At 41.8% G+C, this 19,804-nt stretch overlaps 2 protein-coding genes across 2 annotated transcripts in view; both read right to left on the bottom strand.

Moving 5' to 3' along the window:
* Positions 1-19,804, bottom strand: part of LOC308102372 (uncharacterized protein) — a 1,220,233-nt gene that overhangs the window by 352,134 nt on the left and 848,295 nt on the right. The gene's annotated exons all lie outside the window — the stretch shown is intronic.
* The window catches only part of LOC308102182 (NACHT, LRR and PYD domains-containing protein 3-like), a gene marked incomplete at its 3' end in the record, with an annotated part of 54,293 nt that overhangs the window by 15,786 nt on the left and 18,703 nt on the right, over positions 1-19,804 (bottom strand). The window contains exons 3-7 of the mRNA XM_080451784.1: positions 8,334-8,424; positions 7,659-8,095; positions 5,773-6,019; positions 5,081-5,139; positions 1,933-3,919 (exon numbers count right to left, since the gene is read on the bottom strand). Coding sequence (XP_080307910.1) covers positions 1,933-3,919; positions 5,081-5,139; positions 5,773-6,019; positions 7,659-7,992 — 2,627 coding nt within the window. The 5' untranslated portion in view covers positions 7,993-8,095; positions 8,334-8,424. The remainder of the gene's footprint in view (positions 1-1,932; positions 3,920-5,080; positions 5,140-5,772; positions 6,020-7,658; positions 8,096-8,333; positions 8,425-19,804) is intronic.

The raw sequence follows: 19,804 nt of genomic DNA, 5'->3' as shown, positions 1-19,804 counted from the left end.
AGTGACATCACAGCCTTTCCTCTAGCGCCACACTTTGGCCAAAAGGGACTTTAGTAGAGTTTTTGTTTTATATTCACATACATGTCACATTAAAGTTTTTCTGTTGTTCACAATATGGATGAATCGTTAAGTGAATATTCAATATAAACCCTGGTGCTGATAATATTTTCTCTTCTTAATTTTTAGCCCCACTAATAAAGTACTTTGGTGCAAATAAAATGTACTCTACCATTCGGTCACTTGCACAACTTTTTAATGTTTAGCCCCACTAATGAAAGTGCTGAGGACGATATTAAAGTGAGGCTAAACTGCTTTAGTCTGGTTGGGTGTACCTAGGTCTTTTAGACTCTGTTTTACCCGGCTTTAATAGGACTAGTCTTTATTTACACTAGGCATGTACCAGTATACTGTATTATGGTATTATCACGGTATAAACAGCTACGGTATTGATACCGTGAGATTTACGAGCTGAGGCCCAGACCACTGGCGAAGCGGTCCGGGCACCTAGGCTCCAATGTATCCTGTGTCGCAGGTTCGAGTCCCGACGGTCTTTGCTGCGTGTCACTCCCCATCTCTCTCTCCCGTTTCCTGTCTACCTACTGTACTATCAATAAGGCATAACAAGCCCCAAATGTTCCACGCTCACGGTATTCCAAAAAAAATTGATAAATTAATGAATATATGTAATTAATATGCACATATTATGCATAGCTAAGCGCAGCTCCACTCACACAAGCCTGTGACCAAATAAAACATTATCTGACTAACATTACTCCTTTGACTTCAGCAGCAGTTAATGAAATCATTCATAATCATCATTATGTCCCCCGTCAAAAAATAAGTATCGCTCACTGACACGACGACAGAAGGACGTGATAAAAATGTCAGAGGCAAACACATCGCCCCCACCTCTTTGAGCGGCGTGTTGATGACAGCTCCAAGTTGAAGTTAATATTGTTGAAGTTAATATTATATTGTTGCCAGAGAGAATACATCATTCATCTCCATGATTCCACGTGTCATATTAACCCTGCACAACTTTTTAAAGACAAGGTAAGATTAACTAACATAACTCCTTTGTTGTGCGATGGTTTCTTGTTAAAAAGAGCGAGAGTACAAGCTGTCATCATGTCGCCACAAACATTCTCTGTAGTACGGCAGTGTTGTCCAAAAGGGCAGATCTACAAGTCTCTTCATCGTCACATCGCAATGCATTGCAGTGGTGTCCACCCACAACAGTTTACACACCCCTCTGATAAATTGACTATACTAGACCATACCCGTGGGGGGATATGCGCACATGATCTGGCAACCCGGGAGCCAGCGAACACAAAAACGCAATAAACAGCTGAGATTTTGTGTAATCGGAAAACGGGCTTCGCTGTTAGGTGCACATGGTAATGGTCAACGGCTGTGTGCAAATTCAGATCAATTGCTCCAGCCACTGAGGAGAAACGGGCAGGACAATTTTGGACTCACCACTACACCTCTACACCACGCACTACAGAGATTTGTCAAATTATAGGAGGATATTGTTTAAACCCATAATTATTTTGTATCAGATATGTATGAATGAATAACAATAAGCTTTAAAATCCTAACTGAGATTTTACTCAATTCATAGTGTGTCAGTTAGTCTCATTTTGGCAAACATGTCTTATAAATATTAATGATTAAAACGTGAAAAAAACAAACATATTTATACTGTATATACCGTGACATACCGTATACCACAATATTGTCCTACATACCGTACCGTAATGTAAAATTCCACACAGCCTAATTTGCACATACACACAATACCACCAGTCACTATTTGAGACCTGATTATCATTGGATATTTTATGTTAACCATCATTTCTACTTATAGTTTTAGGTGTGATGGTAGATTGATTCTCTTCAAATAAGTTTTCTATTCACATGACTACTAACCGAGCCTTTCTGCTGTTCCTCACAGCTGGGATGAGTCTACATTTCCCCCATGGTGTTGCGTTGTATTTGGACAGGTCCAACTCATCCAGAACCTCCTCTGACGTCAGCAGCATGAAGGCCAGAGCTGAACACTGGCTCTCAGACAGTTTTGTCTTTGATCTGTCCCCTGACTCCAGGTACTGTTGGATCTCCTGATGTACTGAGTGGTCGTTCATCTCCATCAAACAGTGGAAGATGTTGATACATCTATCAGCAGAGAGAGAAGCATCCTCTTTTCCCATATTCTTCAGGTTGTTGACTACTTTCTGGATGCTCTCTGGACTGTTCACTGTCTGACCCAGCAGGCCTCCTAACAGACTCTGGTTGGACTCCAGTGACAGGCCATGAAGGAAGCGGACAAAGAGGTCCAGGTGACCATTCTCACTCTCTAGGGCTTTTTCCATGACACTCTGCAGGAAATCATCCAAGGATCTGACACTGCCTCCCAGGAATGTCTTCAGTATCTTCCTGTTCTTCTGTGTGAAACAGTGGAACAGGTAGACTGCAGCCAGAAACTCCTGAATGCTCAGATGAACAAAGCTATAGACAATTCTCTGGAAATTCACATTCTCTCCTTTGAAGATCTCTGTGCACATTCCTGAGTACAGTGAGGCTTCTTTCACATCAAGATGACACTTTTCCAGGTCTTCTTGGTAGAAAATGATGCTGCCTTTCTCCAGATGTTCAAACGCCAGCCTTCCCAGTTTCAGAAGAACTTCCCTGTCAGTCTTCATGAGCTGCTGTTGATCCTTCCTCTTTGAGAGAGAGAAATAATCAAAGAGTGGCCGAAGAGAGATCTTTGGTTTATTTTCCCGTCCCTTTGCTTCATGTTTTCCTTCATGTGTCTCTTCATACTTCTGCTTCTTCCTCTTTGTCTGGACCATCAGGAAGGAGCAGTACATCTCAGTCTGGGTCTTGGGCAGCTGGCCTGTCTCGTCTCTCAGAATGTCACGGAGAACGGTGGCAGTGATCCAACAGAAGACTGGGATTTCACACATGATGTGAAGGCTCATTGATGTTTTAATGTGTAAGATGATTCTGCTGGCCAGCTTATCATCACTGAATCTCTTCCTGAAGTACTCCTCCTTCATGGCATCAGTGAACCCTTTCACCTCCATCAACATGTCAACAAACTCAGAAGGGATCTGTTTGGCTGCAGCAGGGCGGGTGGTTATCCAGATGTGAGCACAGCGAAACAGTTTCCCTTTCATGAGGTTTACTAGAAGCTCTTCCAGTGGGACGGGTCGGGAGAAGTCGTCAGCGCAGTCATGGTTAGACTTAGGCTTAGTCTCGAAGTGCAGCGGAATGATGCTTTCATCTAAACCATCAAATACAAACAGAAGTTTGAAGAGGCTCTTGTTGTAATTTGTGATTCCTGACTTCCGCAGCTCGGTGAAGATGTAATTAAGATCTTCTTCTGGGATACATTTGGTTGCATCAATGCATTCGTGAATTAGCTGTGCTAAACTGAACTTTCGTCCACGCAGTAAATTTAGGTGGCGGAATTGGAACACAAATGTGAGGTGAGGATGTTGATGTTTTTTCTTTGCCCAGTCAGAGACAAACTTGTGTACGAGAAAGGTTTTGCCAACTCCTGCAATACCAATGGACATCACTGTTCTGATGCGTCTGTCTTCTCCAGAAGGGTGTTTAAAGATGTCACTGAGTTGGATCTCCTGCCCTGCTTTCTTCATCACCATTTCACTCTGAGGGATCTCCTGCCATGCTTTCTTCCTCTCCATCTGTCTGACCTCATGCTCACAGCTGATCTCTGTGTCGTCCACATGTAGGATGCTGACATGTGTGTAGCAATCTTCAAAATCCTTCTTATCTGACCGTTGGACTGACCCTTCAGGTAAACATGTGAATGGGTCCTCAACATTTGTTTGGAGCTTGTTTTGGTAGAATTCAATAAGCTTTGCATCCTCTTGTGTTTTCACCGCCAAATCTGTAATAATGAAACATGTAACACTTGAATCTAAATGTGAAATCTACAATTCTATTGCTGATAAAAAGGCATGATAAAATCCTGATCTGTTTGGTTACTTTGATATTCAAATTAAGCTCAAGTTTAGCATCTATCAATGTTCAGCTCAACATTGTGTTTGATGTGTTTAATGAGACTGAAAAAACATATGATCGGAATCAGCTTTGTTGTTCACAGGTTTACAAGTGTAAGGATGAAATACTAGATTTCTACCATCTTGTCTTATGTTGACTGTATATCCTTTAGTTTGTTGGAGTGTGTTGTGTTAGTGTCGTGTCACACACACACACACACACACACACACACACACACACACACACACACACACACACACACACACACACACACACACACACACACACACACACACACACACACACACACACACACACACACACACATAAAGTGTCCCAAATGTGAAGCAGCTGATTAGGTAATATAATGAATAATCAGGTTTAATCCATGATTATGTGTAAAATGATACTAACTGTTCTATATAATCCATCAGTTATAATGTAACAGCACAATAAAACATTAACTATACTCTACTAGAACACGTTAATGTTAAGTGTCATACACCAATCTTTATATCCTACTATATTCAGTAGCTGACAGCAGCATGAAACCATGAAAACCATGTCTTGATTTTCTCAGCCCTCCCTTTACTCTTTACTCACTAGCAACTACAGTAGATCTGCTTTTTGTTTTATTTTGGTCTGAGACCTCTCCTTACTAGACATATAATATAAATGTACCATGAGGTCTCTCCTTACTAGACATATAATATAAATGTACCATGAGACCTCTCCTTACTAGACATATAATATAAATGTACCATGAGACCTCTCCTTACTAGACATATAATATAAGTATCTCTAGTATAGAAGTGAGGCCGGGATGCAGACCTTCTGTTTCCCAGAAGGCCTCTCTACTCATTAAGCTACGGCAGCCCACTGATACAATGTGGATTGTGTGAACATGGCCTCATCCAGAATTATAAAAGAAGAATGCATACTATCTCAGAATACTGAGTTTGTGTCTCAACAATATGAATATTTTTGAATATGAGAACAAAAAAAGAATCTTAATGGTGACAAGCCTGTGTTGAGGCACAACACTCACCTGAGACAGATGATGCAGCTGCTCTTTCAGGTTGTGTTGAATGAGAAGGCTGAGCATCCCTGCTGTGAAATGTAAAACGCTTGTCATACTAACTCTATATAGATCTACCAGTCCTATATTAACACACACACACACACACACACACACACACACACACACACACACACACACACACACACACACACACACACACACACACACACACACACACACACACACACACAGTATATATATGTATATAAATTTACCAATAATATAAAAAAACTCTAAATATAAATCTACCAGTCCTATATAAATACTATATGACCCTATAGCACCTAACATCTGTCAGTAGTTAGTTAAGTAATTAACTTATATTCAAAGATAAAGTAACTTGATTATGCATTAGAATTCAATGTAAATGTGCCTTTTGACACTCTGGCATACAGTAGTATGCAGTATACAGATAATGAACAAAGTGAACATGAATGTATTAGAGAAGACATGTTTTTGTCTCTTGAAGATCACCTCACTTAGAGCTCATGTTATGTTTGCACCACAACAATAAAAACAAAAACAACTGCATCTCTTAGACATGAAGAGGATACATGATGATTCATATGAACACTGAAAGCATCATGGCCTGAAAAGGTACCTTCTAATATTTTCTACTAATGCAATGTTTGGACTGAATGTAAATGAAAATGACTTACAGCTCATTGAGAAGTAACTTCTCATGTTCCTCAAGACCTTTGTAGAAAATGTCTTTGGCTTTGTTGGAGTTCAGGAATGGATAGAGTTCCCTGATCTTCTCCTGGGTGGTGGACTTAGACCTCACATTACTGTAGCCCTCATGGGTGATGGCACCCTCAGCACGGAGCAGATCTAGGATGGGATCCACCATCTTCACTCTCTGAATCAGGTCAGGCTGGTGTTGGTCGACAAAGTGTTTCTCTGAAGCTAAGAGGAATGAAAACGGATTTGCTGGTGACAGTGTTTTCTTATGATCAGCTTGTAACATTGTATAATTATATGCTATGATGCTTTATAACAAGAAGCATAACATGTTATGAAGCATTTAATCACTGACTTCCGGTTGATGCCTACCCTCATTACAAACGACTGATGTTGTCCACGCGTTGTGGACAACCATGCACCATGCGCGCGCACCGCGCGAAGCGCGCAAATTTTTTTTGGCGGATTTGGGAGTTTTTTTGATACTTTATTTCGGTTTTAGGGTTAGGGTTGTTAGGGTTATTTAATTATTTTTTTTTGGGAGTTTTTTTGATACTTTAATTCGGTTTTAGGGTTAGGGTTGTTAGGGTTATTTAATTATTTTTTTTGGGAGTTCTTTTGATACTTTAATTCGGTTTTAGGGTCAGGGTTGTTGGGGTTATTTAATTATTTTTGGGGAGCCAGCCCCCCAAACTCCTGAAATGCATAGAAATCTATAAAATCTAAATAAAAAAATCCATGAAATTTATATTAATTATATTGAATTATTATATATTAATTATATTATTTATGTATTTATTAACTGTTAATCCATTATGAAGAATTCCGTTTTCCAGATGAGCATAACAACATAAGAGTTATTCTTTAAATGGGCACACTATGTAATTATATTGATTAATAGAAAAACATTTTTATATTATGCAACATTTTTTTTTTGGGTGGGCACAACAGCCAGGTGGGTGGGCCCAGGCCTACCTATGCCCACCCGTGGCTACGCCCCTGCACTCCACACGTCCTAGACTCTTCTCTCTTCTCTAAAACACCCTGGACAACGCTCCACACGTACTAGACTCTTCTCTCTTCTCTAAAACACCCTGGACAACGCTCCACACGTACTAGACTCTTCTCTCTTCTCTAAAACACCCTGGACAACGCTCCACACGTACTAGACTCTTCTCTCTTCTCTAAAACACACTGGACAACGCTCCACACGTCCTAGACTCTTCTCTCTTCTCTAAAACACCCTGGACAACGCTCCACACGTCCTAGACTCTTCTCTCTTCTCTAAAACACCCTGGACAACGCTCCACACGTCCTAGACTCTTCTCTCTTCTCTAAAACACCCTGGACAACGCTCCACACGTCCTAGACTCTTCTCCCTTCCCTAACAAAACACCCATGAAACATGCATATAGACTTTCTGGGGAGGATTACTAATCAACCTCACAAAGTTATTTGCTGGTACACTATGTTTACCTGCCATGATTGATGGCAGGAAAGTTCAATACAAGGTCTGTTAAGAGGATTTTAAACCCAAGAAAGCCTATGGCTATTTTCCATTGGGGTCCTTTTTACTCAATTCATCGAAACATTTATGACAAACAAATATACACTACTATGCAAAACATCATATGAACAGTTAGAAAACATAAACAAAACTATGTACAGTAAACAGTTTGAGGGGGGGGGGGGGGGGGGGGGGGGGGCTAGGCTTTGACTTTTACAGGGGCCAGTTTCAAATTGCAGCCAACTGTAAGTGCTCTTTTAGAGCGGTTTTGAAGGAGAGTAGGGATTCACACTCCTTTATGTCTATTGGTAGGGCATTCCACATTTTTGTGGGATAGTAAGAGAACAGAAAACCTACCGAAGGATTTGAAGACAGGACCAGGGTTGAGCTCAATGTCTCCTGAAAGTAGTAGATACAGGAAGATCATACACCTTCGATCCAGCCGACCATTCGGGGGTTTATTCTTACGATCCGGGTTTGAGGTCAACGTGGAGTATATCGCCGCAGCACCAAAACCAAGATGTTTCCGCTCCGTACCGGTGTGCAGGTAGAAATCGTTATGGGATTCCTTCTTTTCAAGGACATTTTTCTCCATCTCCATCTGGTGTAAATTCCGTGGAGAATTAAGGTAGGAATCCGTAATCCACAGGAGGACGAGAAGAAAATGTGGGAAAATGTTGCGACCGCCCATGTTGAGGCCGGATGTCTGTCAGTGGTCCTGGTCGGTGGACGTGGAACTTTGATTGTTGAATTTAAGTCAGTGTTTCTATTGGCTGGTCAGATGAAGAGGTGAGCTGGGGGGAGACAGAGACATTATCAAACTGAATGTCTCCACATAAACAACAACAGATACATGTCTACATGGATCAGTCATCATTAGATCATCATTGATCATGTCTACATGTCACTACATCATTAGATCATCATTGATCATGTCTACATGTCACTACATCATTAGATCATCATTGATCATGTCTACATGTCACTACATCATTAGAAGACAATGTGAGGGGTTGTGCCCCGGTAGCTCACCTGGTAGAGAACGTACCACAGCTGGCCGTGGTTCAAATCCCACCCCAGGCTCCTTGCTGCAGGGCATCCTCTCTGTCTCTGCCCTCTGTCACTGTCAAAATAAAGCAGAACATACCAAAATATTATCTTTAGAAAGATTATGAAAGAATACTACTGCTAGTAGCAGTAGTAATAGTTGTCGCACGCGCGCGCGCACACACACACACACACACACACACACACACACACACACACACACACACACACACACACACACACACACACACACACACACACACACACACACACACACACACACACACACACACACACACACACACAACATGATTGTAGGGGGGCCAGCCGGCCTTTCAACCGACAATAATTCGACAATTAAATGTATTCTTGGTTCTAGCCTTCTCTCTCAGTAAAGGGATCATTCATAGGTTGATGAAGACATTCATAGGTTGATGAAGACATTCATAGGTTGGTGAAGACATTCAAAGGTTGATGAAGACATTCATAGGTTGTTGAAGACATTCATAGGTTGATGAAGACATTCATAGGTTGGTGAAGACATTCAAAGGTTGATGAAGACATTCATAGGTTGATGAAGACATTCATAGGTTGGTGAAGACATTCAAAGGTTGATGAAGACATTCATAGGTTGATGAAGACATTCATAGGTTGGTGAAGACATTCATAGGTTGGTGAAGACATTCAAAGGTTGATGAAGACATTCAAAGGTTGTTGAAGACATTCATAGGTTGATGAAGACATTCATAGGTTGGTGAAGACATTCAAAGGTTGATGAAGACATTCATAGGTTGATGAAGACATTCACAGGTTGATGAAGACATTCACAGGTTGATGAAGACATTCACAGGTTGATGAAGACATTCACAGGTTGATGAAGACATTCACAGGTTGATGAAGATATTCACAGGTTGATGAAGACATTCACAGGTTGATGAAGACATTCACAGGTTGATGAAGACATTCACAGGTTGGTGAAGACAGGTTGGTGAAGACATTCATAGGTTGGTGAAGACACTGACATTCACAGGTTGATGAAGACATTCACAGGTTGATGAAGACATTCACAGGTTGATGAAGACATTCACAGGTTGATGAAGACATTCACAGGTTGATGAAGACATTCACAGGTTGATGAAGACATTCATAGGTTGATGAAGACATTCACAGGTTGATGAAGACATTCACAGGTTGATGAAGACATTCACAGGTTGATGAAGACATTCACAGGTTGGTGACAACCTGTTCACAGGTTGGTGACAACCTGTGAAACAAGTCCTTGCGGACTTGTTTCCAATGAGGGCCTTGGTATTCAATTCATATACATATATAGTGGCACCACAGTTCGAATATCATTACAAAAAAAACAGCAAAAAAAATAACACTATGTACAAAAAAAAAAAAAAAAAAGGGGGAGAAAGATATGTACAAGAACAGGGGGGGGGAGGGTCTGCTGTCTAACGGGAAAATGGTACTACCTCCTCTTTTGGCCTCCTGAAAGGTGATTTTTTAAGGCTCTTTTAAATGAGCCCAGCGAACTGCATTTTTTGAGGGATGGAGTTAGACTATTCCAATCCTGGGTGGCAGTGCCGTAGAAGGAAAATTTGCCCATGTTTGTTTTATGGGTGGGTGGTACCAAATTGTTGTTAACGCTCCCTCTGGTATTGTGACTGTGGGTGTCGCTAACCTTTTGGAGGTATTTACTCAGATATGCGGGAATAGGGGGCATATCGGGCAAATTTGCATTTACAATTTTGAAGGCCAGTCCCATTTTTAGTTGTTTAACCCTGTCTTCCACCCTGAGCCAGCCTAGGCTGGCAAAATGGGTGGGAGAAAGGTGGGTCATGGGCCCCAATCCGAGGAGTAGCCGAATCAGTTTGTTTTGGGAGGTTTGAAGCTTAGTCTTCAGTGACACTGAGGTGTTGGAGTACCAGGAGGTGCAAGCATAGTCAAAAAGTGGTTGAATCAGGGCCCCAGAGAGGGTCCTGAGGGCCTGAGGGTTGACAAAAGAGGAAACTCTGCCCATAAATTTGGTTCTCTGGTTTACTCTTTTGACCACCTTTGTAGCCATGCTTTCACCTGTCAGGTATTTGTCAAGAACACAACCCAAATAGGTAATCTCTTCTTTGCTAGAGATAATTGTGTCATCGACTTTGACCTTGAAATCATTTACATCCATCTGTCTGAGGGAATGTTTGGTCCCAAAGAGAATGGATTCAGTTTTCCCAAGGTGTAGTGACAGTTTGTTATCGGTAAGCCAAGTACGGATTTTTGAGAGTTCGGAGCTGAGCGCCTCCTCAACTTGCAACTTGTCCTCTCCCGAGATCAGGAGTGCCGAGTCATCAGCGAACAGGAACAATTTGCAGTTACAGGCAGCATTCATGTCGTTAATGTATAGATTAGAAGAAACAGTAACGGCCCTAGAATGCTGCCCTGAGGAACCCAACAGCTCACCGGGAGGGATGAGGACATGGTTCCGTTGATGTCAACCACTTGTTCTCTTCCCTCCAGGTAAGATCTCATCCAGTTTAGTGATGTGCAGTCAAAACCAATCGCCCTCAGCTTATCAAGTAAAATTGAATGGTTTACAGTGTCGAACGCTTTTTGGAGGTCCAACATGACCATGCCGCAGTATTTGCCCGCGTCTACCTCACGTTTGATGTTGTCGGTCAGATACAGTAGGCATGTGTCAGTGGAATGGGAGGTTCTGAAGCCCGATTGGAATTCAAACAACAGTTTATGCTCGCTGAGGTAGCTGTTGATTTGTTCTTGAATTAATCGCTCTACAACCTTTGAGATGGAACAAAGGATGGAAACAGGCCTATAGTTGCCAGGTTCTAATTTGCTTCCTTTTTTATGCAGAGGGATTACTCTCGCCAACTTGAAATCCTGTGGGACGTGACACTGGCTGATGGATAGGTTTGTGATTTGGGCTACTATGGGGGCAATAGCAGTAGCTGCGTCTCTGAGGAATCTGGTGGGGATATTGTCAAGGCCGGTGGCCTTGTTTGGCTGGAGGGCGAGTAGTTTTTTCCGCACATCATCAGCATTTACTGGTTTGAATGAAAAGGAGTCTTTTTTAGCCCCTAGTTGACATAGTGAGCATGGATGTGGTCAGAGCCGTACAAACCTGAATGCTGAGGAAGTTTGCTTACCAACTGGGTTGCAATGGTGGTAAAAAAGCTGTTAAAACAGTTCGCTACCGCTTGCTTGTCGGTAATGAGCACGCCACTTGAAATAATGCAGATGTTTGTAGCTTTGGTTTGAATTTTGTTGTTGCAGCCCAATTTCTGTAGCGCTTCCCACAGCTTTTGTGGGTGGCTTTTGTTTGCCTCAATGCTTTCATTTAAGAAATTCTTTTTGGCAGTTTTGACCAATTTGTTTATTACATTTCGTTGATTTCTGCATCTTTCAAGTAGTTGCACATTTTTACATTTCCTGAACTCAGAGTACATTTTGTTTCTGAGTTTGATGGCATTTAGGATGTCTCCATTCATCCAGGGTTGTGTACGGGCTCTGACTCTCACCACCTTCTTGGGCACTAGGCTATCAATAACAGACACAAAAGCAGTTTTGAAACCAGTCCAAGACTCCTCAGCCGAGGAGCCACTGAGTACATTTGACCAATCCATTTTCTCAAGAGCTGTTGTGAGAGCTTCTGATGAGTACGTTTTCATAGCTCTGCAGCTGACCGTGCTATGACAATCAACTACAGATCTGTGAAGCTTACGCGTGCAGAAAATGATGTTATGGTCGCTTAGACTGCACTCAATGACCCCACTTAAAGGAATCCTCGACTGGTCTGATGTCAAAATGAGGTCAATGATGGTCTGAGAAGTGGGGCCTACCCTTGTGATATTTTTTATCATTTGGGTGAGGCTATGCATGTCACAGAATTTACTGAAAGATTTAAATATGGCGGCGTCTTTCCGGAGTATATCCGTATTGTAGTCGCCAATCAAAATCAATTCCGAATTTCCAATGATTGCCATGTTTGATCTGGGGGCCTGTAGATTGCGCCAATTATCAGGGGTTTAGCGTGAGCGGGGGAGGGGGGTGGGGGCTTTGTGATTGCAGCAGGGCAGTGGGGGAGGGGGGTGGGGGAGGGGTGAGGCAGAAGTCCTGTGCTGGCGCCATGGTGTGAAAAACAGGGAGACATTTTTCTCTGTTTACAAGCCTTCCCCACAAAGGAAAACCGTGTAAACGACGACCTGAGTCCATTGACAAAGCAGGGAAAAGAACTCTGTTTCCCAGCATTCCTCTGGGTGGGACACGCTGTAGTTGTCCTCCCTGCAAAACAGGGAGAAAAACGTCTCTGTTTACAAGCCTTCCCCACAAAGGAAAACCTTGTAGACGGCGAGCTGTATCCATTGAGAAAGCAGGGAAAATAACTCAGTTTCCCAGCATTCCACTCGGTGGGACACCCCGTGGTTGTTCTGGTGTCCCGTGTTGCATGGGGAAGCCCTCTCGGCGACGGCGTGTCGGGGGAATCCTCTGTGTCGTCGACGGGGGTCTGTTTGCGAGTGTGTATCCAGAGAACCATGCTTTCATCTCCGTCGCTAGCCGGGACAAATAATCCATTCTCGTTTCACCAGTCTTCGACTGGGGCACTTCCTTGTCTGGTGAGTGGGTCTGAGACAAAACGCCGTTGTGTGATGATCGACTGGGGGGTTCAGTTTGATGTTGTTGTTGTTCTCCGCCGAAGCCTGTGCTGCACGCTGTGTTGCGACCATCGCTATAGAAGCTTGTACTATACGAAGCTCCCGTTAACGTTGAACTCACAGTGGTAGGCCCTGGATTTGGGTGAATACCACCGGATAGCAACAAACTCAGACAGATGATCTTCCTTACCGTCGCTCCGTCGATCTGGGTTGGTTGTTTCCTCCGTGAACATGCCGCTTTCCGTGTGCTCAGTGCTTTGAAAAACAACGTTGTAGCGTCGTTCTGTAAGGCTCCGTTAGAGTTTGTATTCCTTGGCAATAGCACCTCATGGGACTCGATGAGAATTAATCCCTGTAGTATTGCCGTGTAGCACAGCAAGAAAAAGTCGCTGGCCTTTAGGATCCTTTCCAGACGAAGTAGACGTTGTTTCTTTTGTGCTAGAGAGCGAACGAAGATGCGACCGTTCCGCTCGACTGCCATCTCACCACTGAAGACATTCATAGGTTGATGAAGAGCGCCTTCTAGTGTAATCAATAAAAACATGATTTATTTTTAATTGACAGAGATCTCCATCAATGGCAGGGAATGTGTTAATGGTCCAGCAGATGTCGCTATTTCACCTTCTCCTGGTGAGACATTATCATCTCAATAGAAGTTAATGAGGTTTTGGGTCAAACTTTACACTTGATTTTATTATCTTGGTAAACCTTTTCATAAACACTTTATGTTTTTAATCTCTAGTTTAAAGTATTTTTTAAATCATCATGATATGTGTTTAGTAAATGATGGTCCCATTAATGTGTAAATGAATGATAAAGTAGGTTATGTTTCTAGGGTTTCTACTGGTTCTACCGAGTGAAGACCCGCCCTCGTTGCGGTTGCAGCCAATAGCATTCATTTCCTTTGGCATATAGAAAGATGGTGGATTTTAAATCATTGTAAAATAGGCTTCATTTATGGTCTGTAGTTCATAATTTAAGCTAACAAATATTAATATTAAAATCCTTTAATGGATGTCATTTATTTCATTCATTTATTTCATGTTTGGAAAAGGTTAAAATTGTAATAATTAGTTTTGCTGTTCAAGTCTAACAGACTTATATGGAGCACAGTGTGAACTGCATAGTATTCATATCCATGATTAATGGGTTTAAAATGGGTAACTGTGCTTATTGATTAAAGAAAAGTTAATAGAGTACCATATGTGGAAGAGAAATGACAGTAAAAACAGTATTATAACTGATTCTATCTTTTCTGTACTGCAGGGAGTTTTTTTGTGATCCTGTGATCCAGTTGACAGGACATATAATATTCTTTTCACAATTATCTAGTTAACTTTCTTATCCTGCTATATGACATGCAATGTTACACACCCCCCCCCCCTTCTCTCTCACCAACACAATGGCAATGTGAGCACTGATACTGTTTAAATGATACCAAAACATGCTGTGACACATCTAAATAATACATGGCATTTGTTTTGTTTACCTCTCTTATGTACAGGTCACAATCTCACAGAGGAGAAGCACATATACAATTATCGTCACTCCAGAGCTCAAAGGATCATAGAAAATGCCCTACGGCATTTTGGCAGCGAGGTGGAGGATCCTGAGGCGGCCACTAGAATGTACTCCAGAAAAGGCCTGTGTAGCCAGGGATGCATTAGTCTTGGGACGCGGTAACACGCTGTGTAACCCCTTTTTTGAGCAGGAGCAGGAGCACGCGCACGCAGATGGATAGATTTAAAACTAGAAAAAGTGCTCCTCGGAGCACAGGTCTCCGCCAGGTCAGGTAGGTTATTGTGGCCTCCTGGTGGCGCTATAATAGGCCAATGTGAAAAGGGTGCCATTTCTTCTTAGGCCTTGCACGGCAATCGGACACTGCATTCATGATTTGAGGCATTTTGTTCAAAAAAATTTGTTTTGCTAAATTAGACCTGCTGATGGCACTATAACAGGCCAATGTTAAAAGGGTGACATTTGCTCCTCAACATATTGAGAATGTGCGTGCAAAGTTTGACCGCAATCGGATGCGGGGTTCATGATTTGCGGCATTTTGTTCAAAACAAGCCACTACTAGCAAACTTTAGATGTCAATCTTAGCCAATCAGGATGGAATATGAAAAATCAAACAAATCCGTCTTGATCACATGACTACAGAGATCATGTGTACCGATGTGCGTGAAATTTTGATAAAATCGGAAGGAGTAATATTCAAAAATGTGTTTTACATACAGTAAGTAGGCCTCCTGGTGGCGCTATAAAAGGCAGATGTTAAAAATGCAGGGCAAAGGTTTTTCCTTGACCTCTAAGTGCGCTTACAAAGTTTTACACAGATCGGTGCAGTTATAGGTAAAAACACGAATCGGCCTGTTATAGCGCCACCATGAGGCTGATTTGAAAATGTTCATTTCTTCATGGGCATAGTGGAAATATGCATGGAAAATGTCAAGGAAATTGCATGCTGTGTTCATGATTTGAGGCATTTTGTTCAAAACGGAGCACTCCTACAAACTTTGGAAGACATTTTTAGCCAATCAGGATGGAATATGAAAAATGTGAAAGACCTGTTTCGTTTAATGACTATAGAGATACTGTGTATTTGCGGGATCTTTGGACAAAATCTGTAGGAGTACTGTCAAAAAATATGTTTTGCACAAATCGGCCTCCTGATGGCGCTATAAAATGCCCATGTGAAAAATGTGGGGCAGAGGTTCTGCTTTGGCATCCAGGGAGTGTGTGTGCACAGTTTCACTGTGAGCAAACCAACGGTGCCGGAGATTAGCTGTCCACAGACAGAATGACGGACACACACACGGACTGACGGACGGACAGGGGGTAAAACATACTCTCTCGCCATGCCTTTCGGCCTGGCGGAGACAATAATCTTAAATTCACACCTCAACAAAGTTAACAAAGGCTGCCGACCGCCGGTTGTCACACCAGCGTGAATGAACATAAGATTAACATAGGATTAACATAGGATTAACATAGGAATGAGCCTAGATGCATATCAATGGTCCATTGTGTGACCTGTAGTGTAGGTGTTAAGCCACGCGCGCGTGACGTCATTAAAATAGCGTCCCACCACTAACTAAATCACCATGACAACACTGTGTGTAGCTCTGCACAATCACCTTACTTGCACCGATGCGGCAAATGCACCGGCTTCAAGGTAATGTGGTGACATAGCTATAAACCCTTATTCAAAACAGTGGTTCTCAACCTTTTCCCCCCCCTCCCCCCCCAAAATCATCATATTTGAACTGGGGACCCCCCACCCTGACAAGCCATTACATTTAGTTTGACTCGGTTCCACAGATAAATATTCGCGTTGTGAGCTTGTAGATCGGCTTCAAAATGTTTGCTTCTTTCTTAAATTATTTGACAATTTGGCCAATGTTTTTTATTTGTGTTGATTACTTTTGATGCAGTAATAGTCTGTTTTGCTTTAGGTATTAAAATTAAAAGTCCTTAAATTGTCACTTTACTGTCATATGTATGGTGAAGACACAGAACATCATGACAACATTTATAATATGATAAGGGAACCCTCTCAATCACAGGGCTTAAATAATCACAGGACTAACAAGACACAGGTGAGAACCAAGGACAATTAACACATGATTGGCTGGAACAGAACAAGACACAGGTGAACTACAATTGCAAGGACATACTGGTGAGACAAGACAGGTAACAGTAACTGGAGCAGACAGGAACACTAGGAACATAACTACACAATAAAAGTACAAGGAGAAGAGGAAACAATAGGAACGATACTACAAAATACGATACAAGGACACAGATCCTGACAATCTGGGGACCCTCCAAAACTCATGTTGGGACCCCTGACGTTGAGAACCACTGATATAAAACAGTATAAATATTATGTATTCTTTTTATTTATTATTTGTCTTTTGAAAAAAAAAAAATATATATATATATATATGAAATGTTGTGGTGAAAATATAATGAAACAAATGCACATGTCATTGTGTTCATCCATATAGATGCAGAAAGAAATGTCCTCAATTTGTGATCATTTTGAAAACTGTGATTATTTCTCTGGTTATAATCACACCATCAACATCTATAATTGTTTTATCCTAACAGGAGAACAACTGCAGGGAAGCGAGTCAGAGGGGATTATAATGTAAAACAGCACAGTTACATTTTAGACAAAGTATTATACTTTGTCTAAAATGTCTGTTCAAAAAAGTCCTTGCGGTCTTGTTTCCGTTGAGGTCCTTGGTATTCAATTCATGGTCATATATAGTGGCACCAACCGTTCAAATATCAACAGAAAATAAAGAAAAATATCACTATATGTGCAAACAAAAACAAAAAAATGCAAAAAAAAAGAACGCTATACACCCGAAGGGCGTGTCCCAGAGCAGGGAAACGTCATCCGGGGTCTGAATGTGTAGAATAGGGGTCTTCTATGTTTTTTCAGGCTCAAATGCGTTGAGCTTGTAGATCTGCTATTTTTGCTATTTTTGAATTGGAATCCTGAAAAGTTACATTTGTATTTAATTTCAAATGCATTTAGTTATACTTATGTTAACTTTATGAACTTAAATACAAATACATTGGAGAATATAACTTTAATATTAGTCATTAAGCTACTAATATAGACTGAAGTCATTAAAGAGGGTCATGTTTGCATGTTTGGAATCATAACAGCTGAAATCAATAATATATCACTATTCTGATATTAACCTGTGGGGCCGCATTAAGTGAAGGTGGGGGCCACATGTGGCCCCCCGGGTTGCCAGTTGCCCATGTATGTTCTAGACCAATCACATTGCCCGGAATTCCGCTCGAGCGAGCTAGAGTGGCAGTGAGTCTGGTCAGTAAAAGCAGAGAGATGAGCTGAGGTGACTCGCTTATCACCGCGGATCAGTGACGTCATGTTGTAGTTTTATTATCAACTAAAATAGTAGCATGCGTCCAGCTTAAGGGTCCATTTGGTTCCATTTGTACACTCTCAGAGTTACAGACCTGTAAGGGTCCATTTGGTTCCATTTGTACACTCTCAGAGTTACAGACCTGTAAGGGTCCATTTGGTTCCATTTGTACTAGGCTTGGGCAATATACCGGTAATATGGTATATCTCGATATCTAAAGACAATACCGGTATTATAAAAAATACCGCATACCGTCATTATACTGTATTGTATTAAACATTTTTAAAAATGTTAAAGTTTTTGATTATTTCTTATTTTTTACCTACAAACGTCTAAATTACTTTTTTCTACTTACTTTATTCCGAACCGAAACTGACCCGTGGATAATTGGACCGGACGGAACCGAGAAAATATCGTAATTACTGGACCCGGTCCGAAACGGACCCGTGCTAGGTGGACCCGGCTCGAAACGGGACCGAGGCAAACTGGACCCGTTCCGAAACAAACCGAGGATAATTCAAATGTATTAGACCCGGTCTGACCGGGTCTCTAGACCCGTACTGGACCCGGAGCTCATTTATAGCTAAAATCACCGTGGTATTGAGATTAGCCATGTGTTTCAGTCAACTCCTGCTCCCCCCCCCGCCCCAACAGAGTAATCACAGACGAGCTGCGTGACGCAGCACGTGCATTCTGTTCTGTGTTGCAGACAGACAACATTTTGCCGACTTTATACCGTCTGTCCCCGCAGATTATGTCCATAAACAGGCTCCACACAGACGACGTTCCAACTTGCATCTTCCCGGTGGCTTTTGTTTGCATTTCACCTGCTAAAAAGCCTCCATGATGATGTTACTACGCAGCCGCACGGAAGACTCGCCCCAAAACAGACTCGCCCCCATTTTCTTGTATTTTTTTTTACTGAGGATAAGATTAGAAATAAGTTTAGGTTTAGGCATAGTTTTACTGAGGTTAAGTTTAGGAATAAGGTTAGATTTTGGCACCGTTTTAATGAGGTTACGTTTAGGATTAAGGTTAGGAATAGGCATAGTTTACTGAGGTTACGGGGCGACTGTGTTTTGGGGCGACTGCAGTGCGGTGCGCGTGAGATTGGCTGCGTTTCAATCGGTGGTTAACATTAAACTATGAGAGAACAGGCGATATGATTTGGGAGCGTAATTTTCAACCCATTGGTCTCATTTTAAAACCGAAGGTTAAAGAGATTAATATAATAACAATAATACAAAGCTGGTCGTCGGGTCCACACAGGTCCATCCATTTCAAATGGATCCGACCGAGAACCGTGGCAATTGGAACTGATCCGACCCGCCCGAGGGACATGTCAATATTTTGGCCCCGAACCGGCTCGGTTCTCGGTTTGGGGCTCGGGTCTTCGGTTCCGGGTGTTAGTAAGCCAGGCTACAGTATAAGTTACTGAATTTGCACTCTAAGCCTAAGGTAATTTAATTCATTGTTTAATGTTTACAAGAGGATGTCATAAAGTCTACTTTAGTTTACCCTCACAGTATTTTGCACTCAGGATTTATGCACACTGTTTTTTAACTGGGTTAAAAACAGTGTAGACTAATAAATGTTGTTACCTTGTTGGTACATCATACATTTTGTCCTTGGCTTGTTTTTTATAAAAATGTTTATATCGCATCGCAGGCATGCGGACAATGTGTGCTGTCTGGCGGCTCTTATAATTCCCGCTGCTACCATCTAGCGGCGGATAAGAAATATAGCATTCAGATCATGGGGAAATTCAGTCTATCACTGGCGCTATTACAACTTTTTTTAATTGGTCGGTAATACCGAAAATCGCGGTAAAATTTAAATCAAAATACCGGTTTTAAAAAATCAATATCGCCCAAGCCTAATTTGTACA

Source organism: Gymnoscopelus braueri (assembly GCF_963280865.1).
Source record: "Gymnoscopelus braueri genome assembly, chromosome: 15".
Taxonomy (NCBI): Eukaryota; Metazoa; Chordata; class Actinopteri; order Myctophiformes; family Myctophidae; genus Gymnoscopelus; species Gymnoscopelus braueri.
Note: the sequence above shows the minus strand (reverse complement) of the source record. Positions and strands in the feature narration are given on the sequence as shown.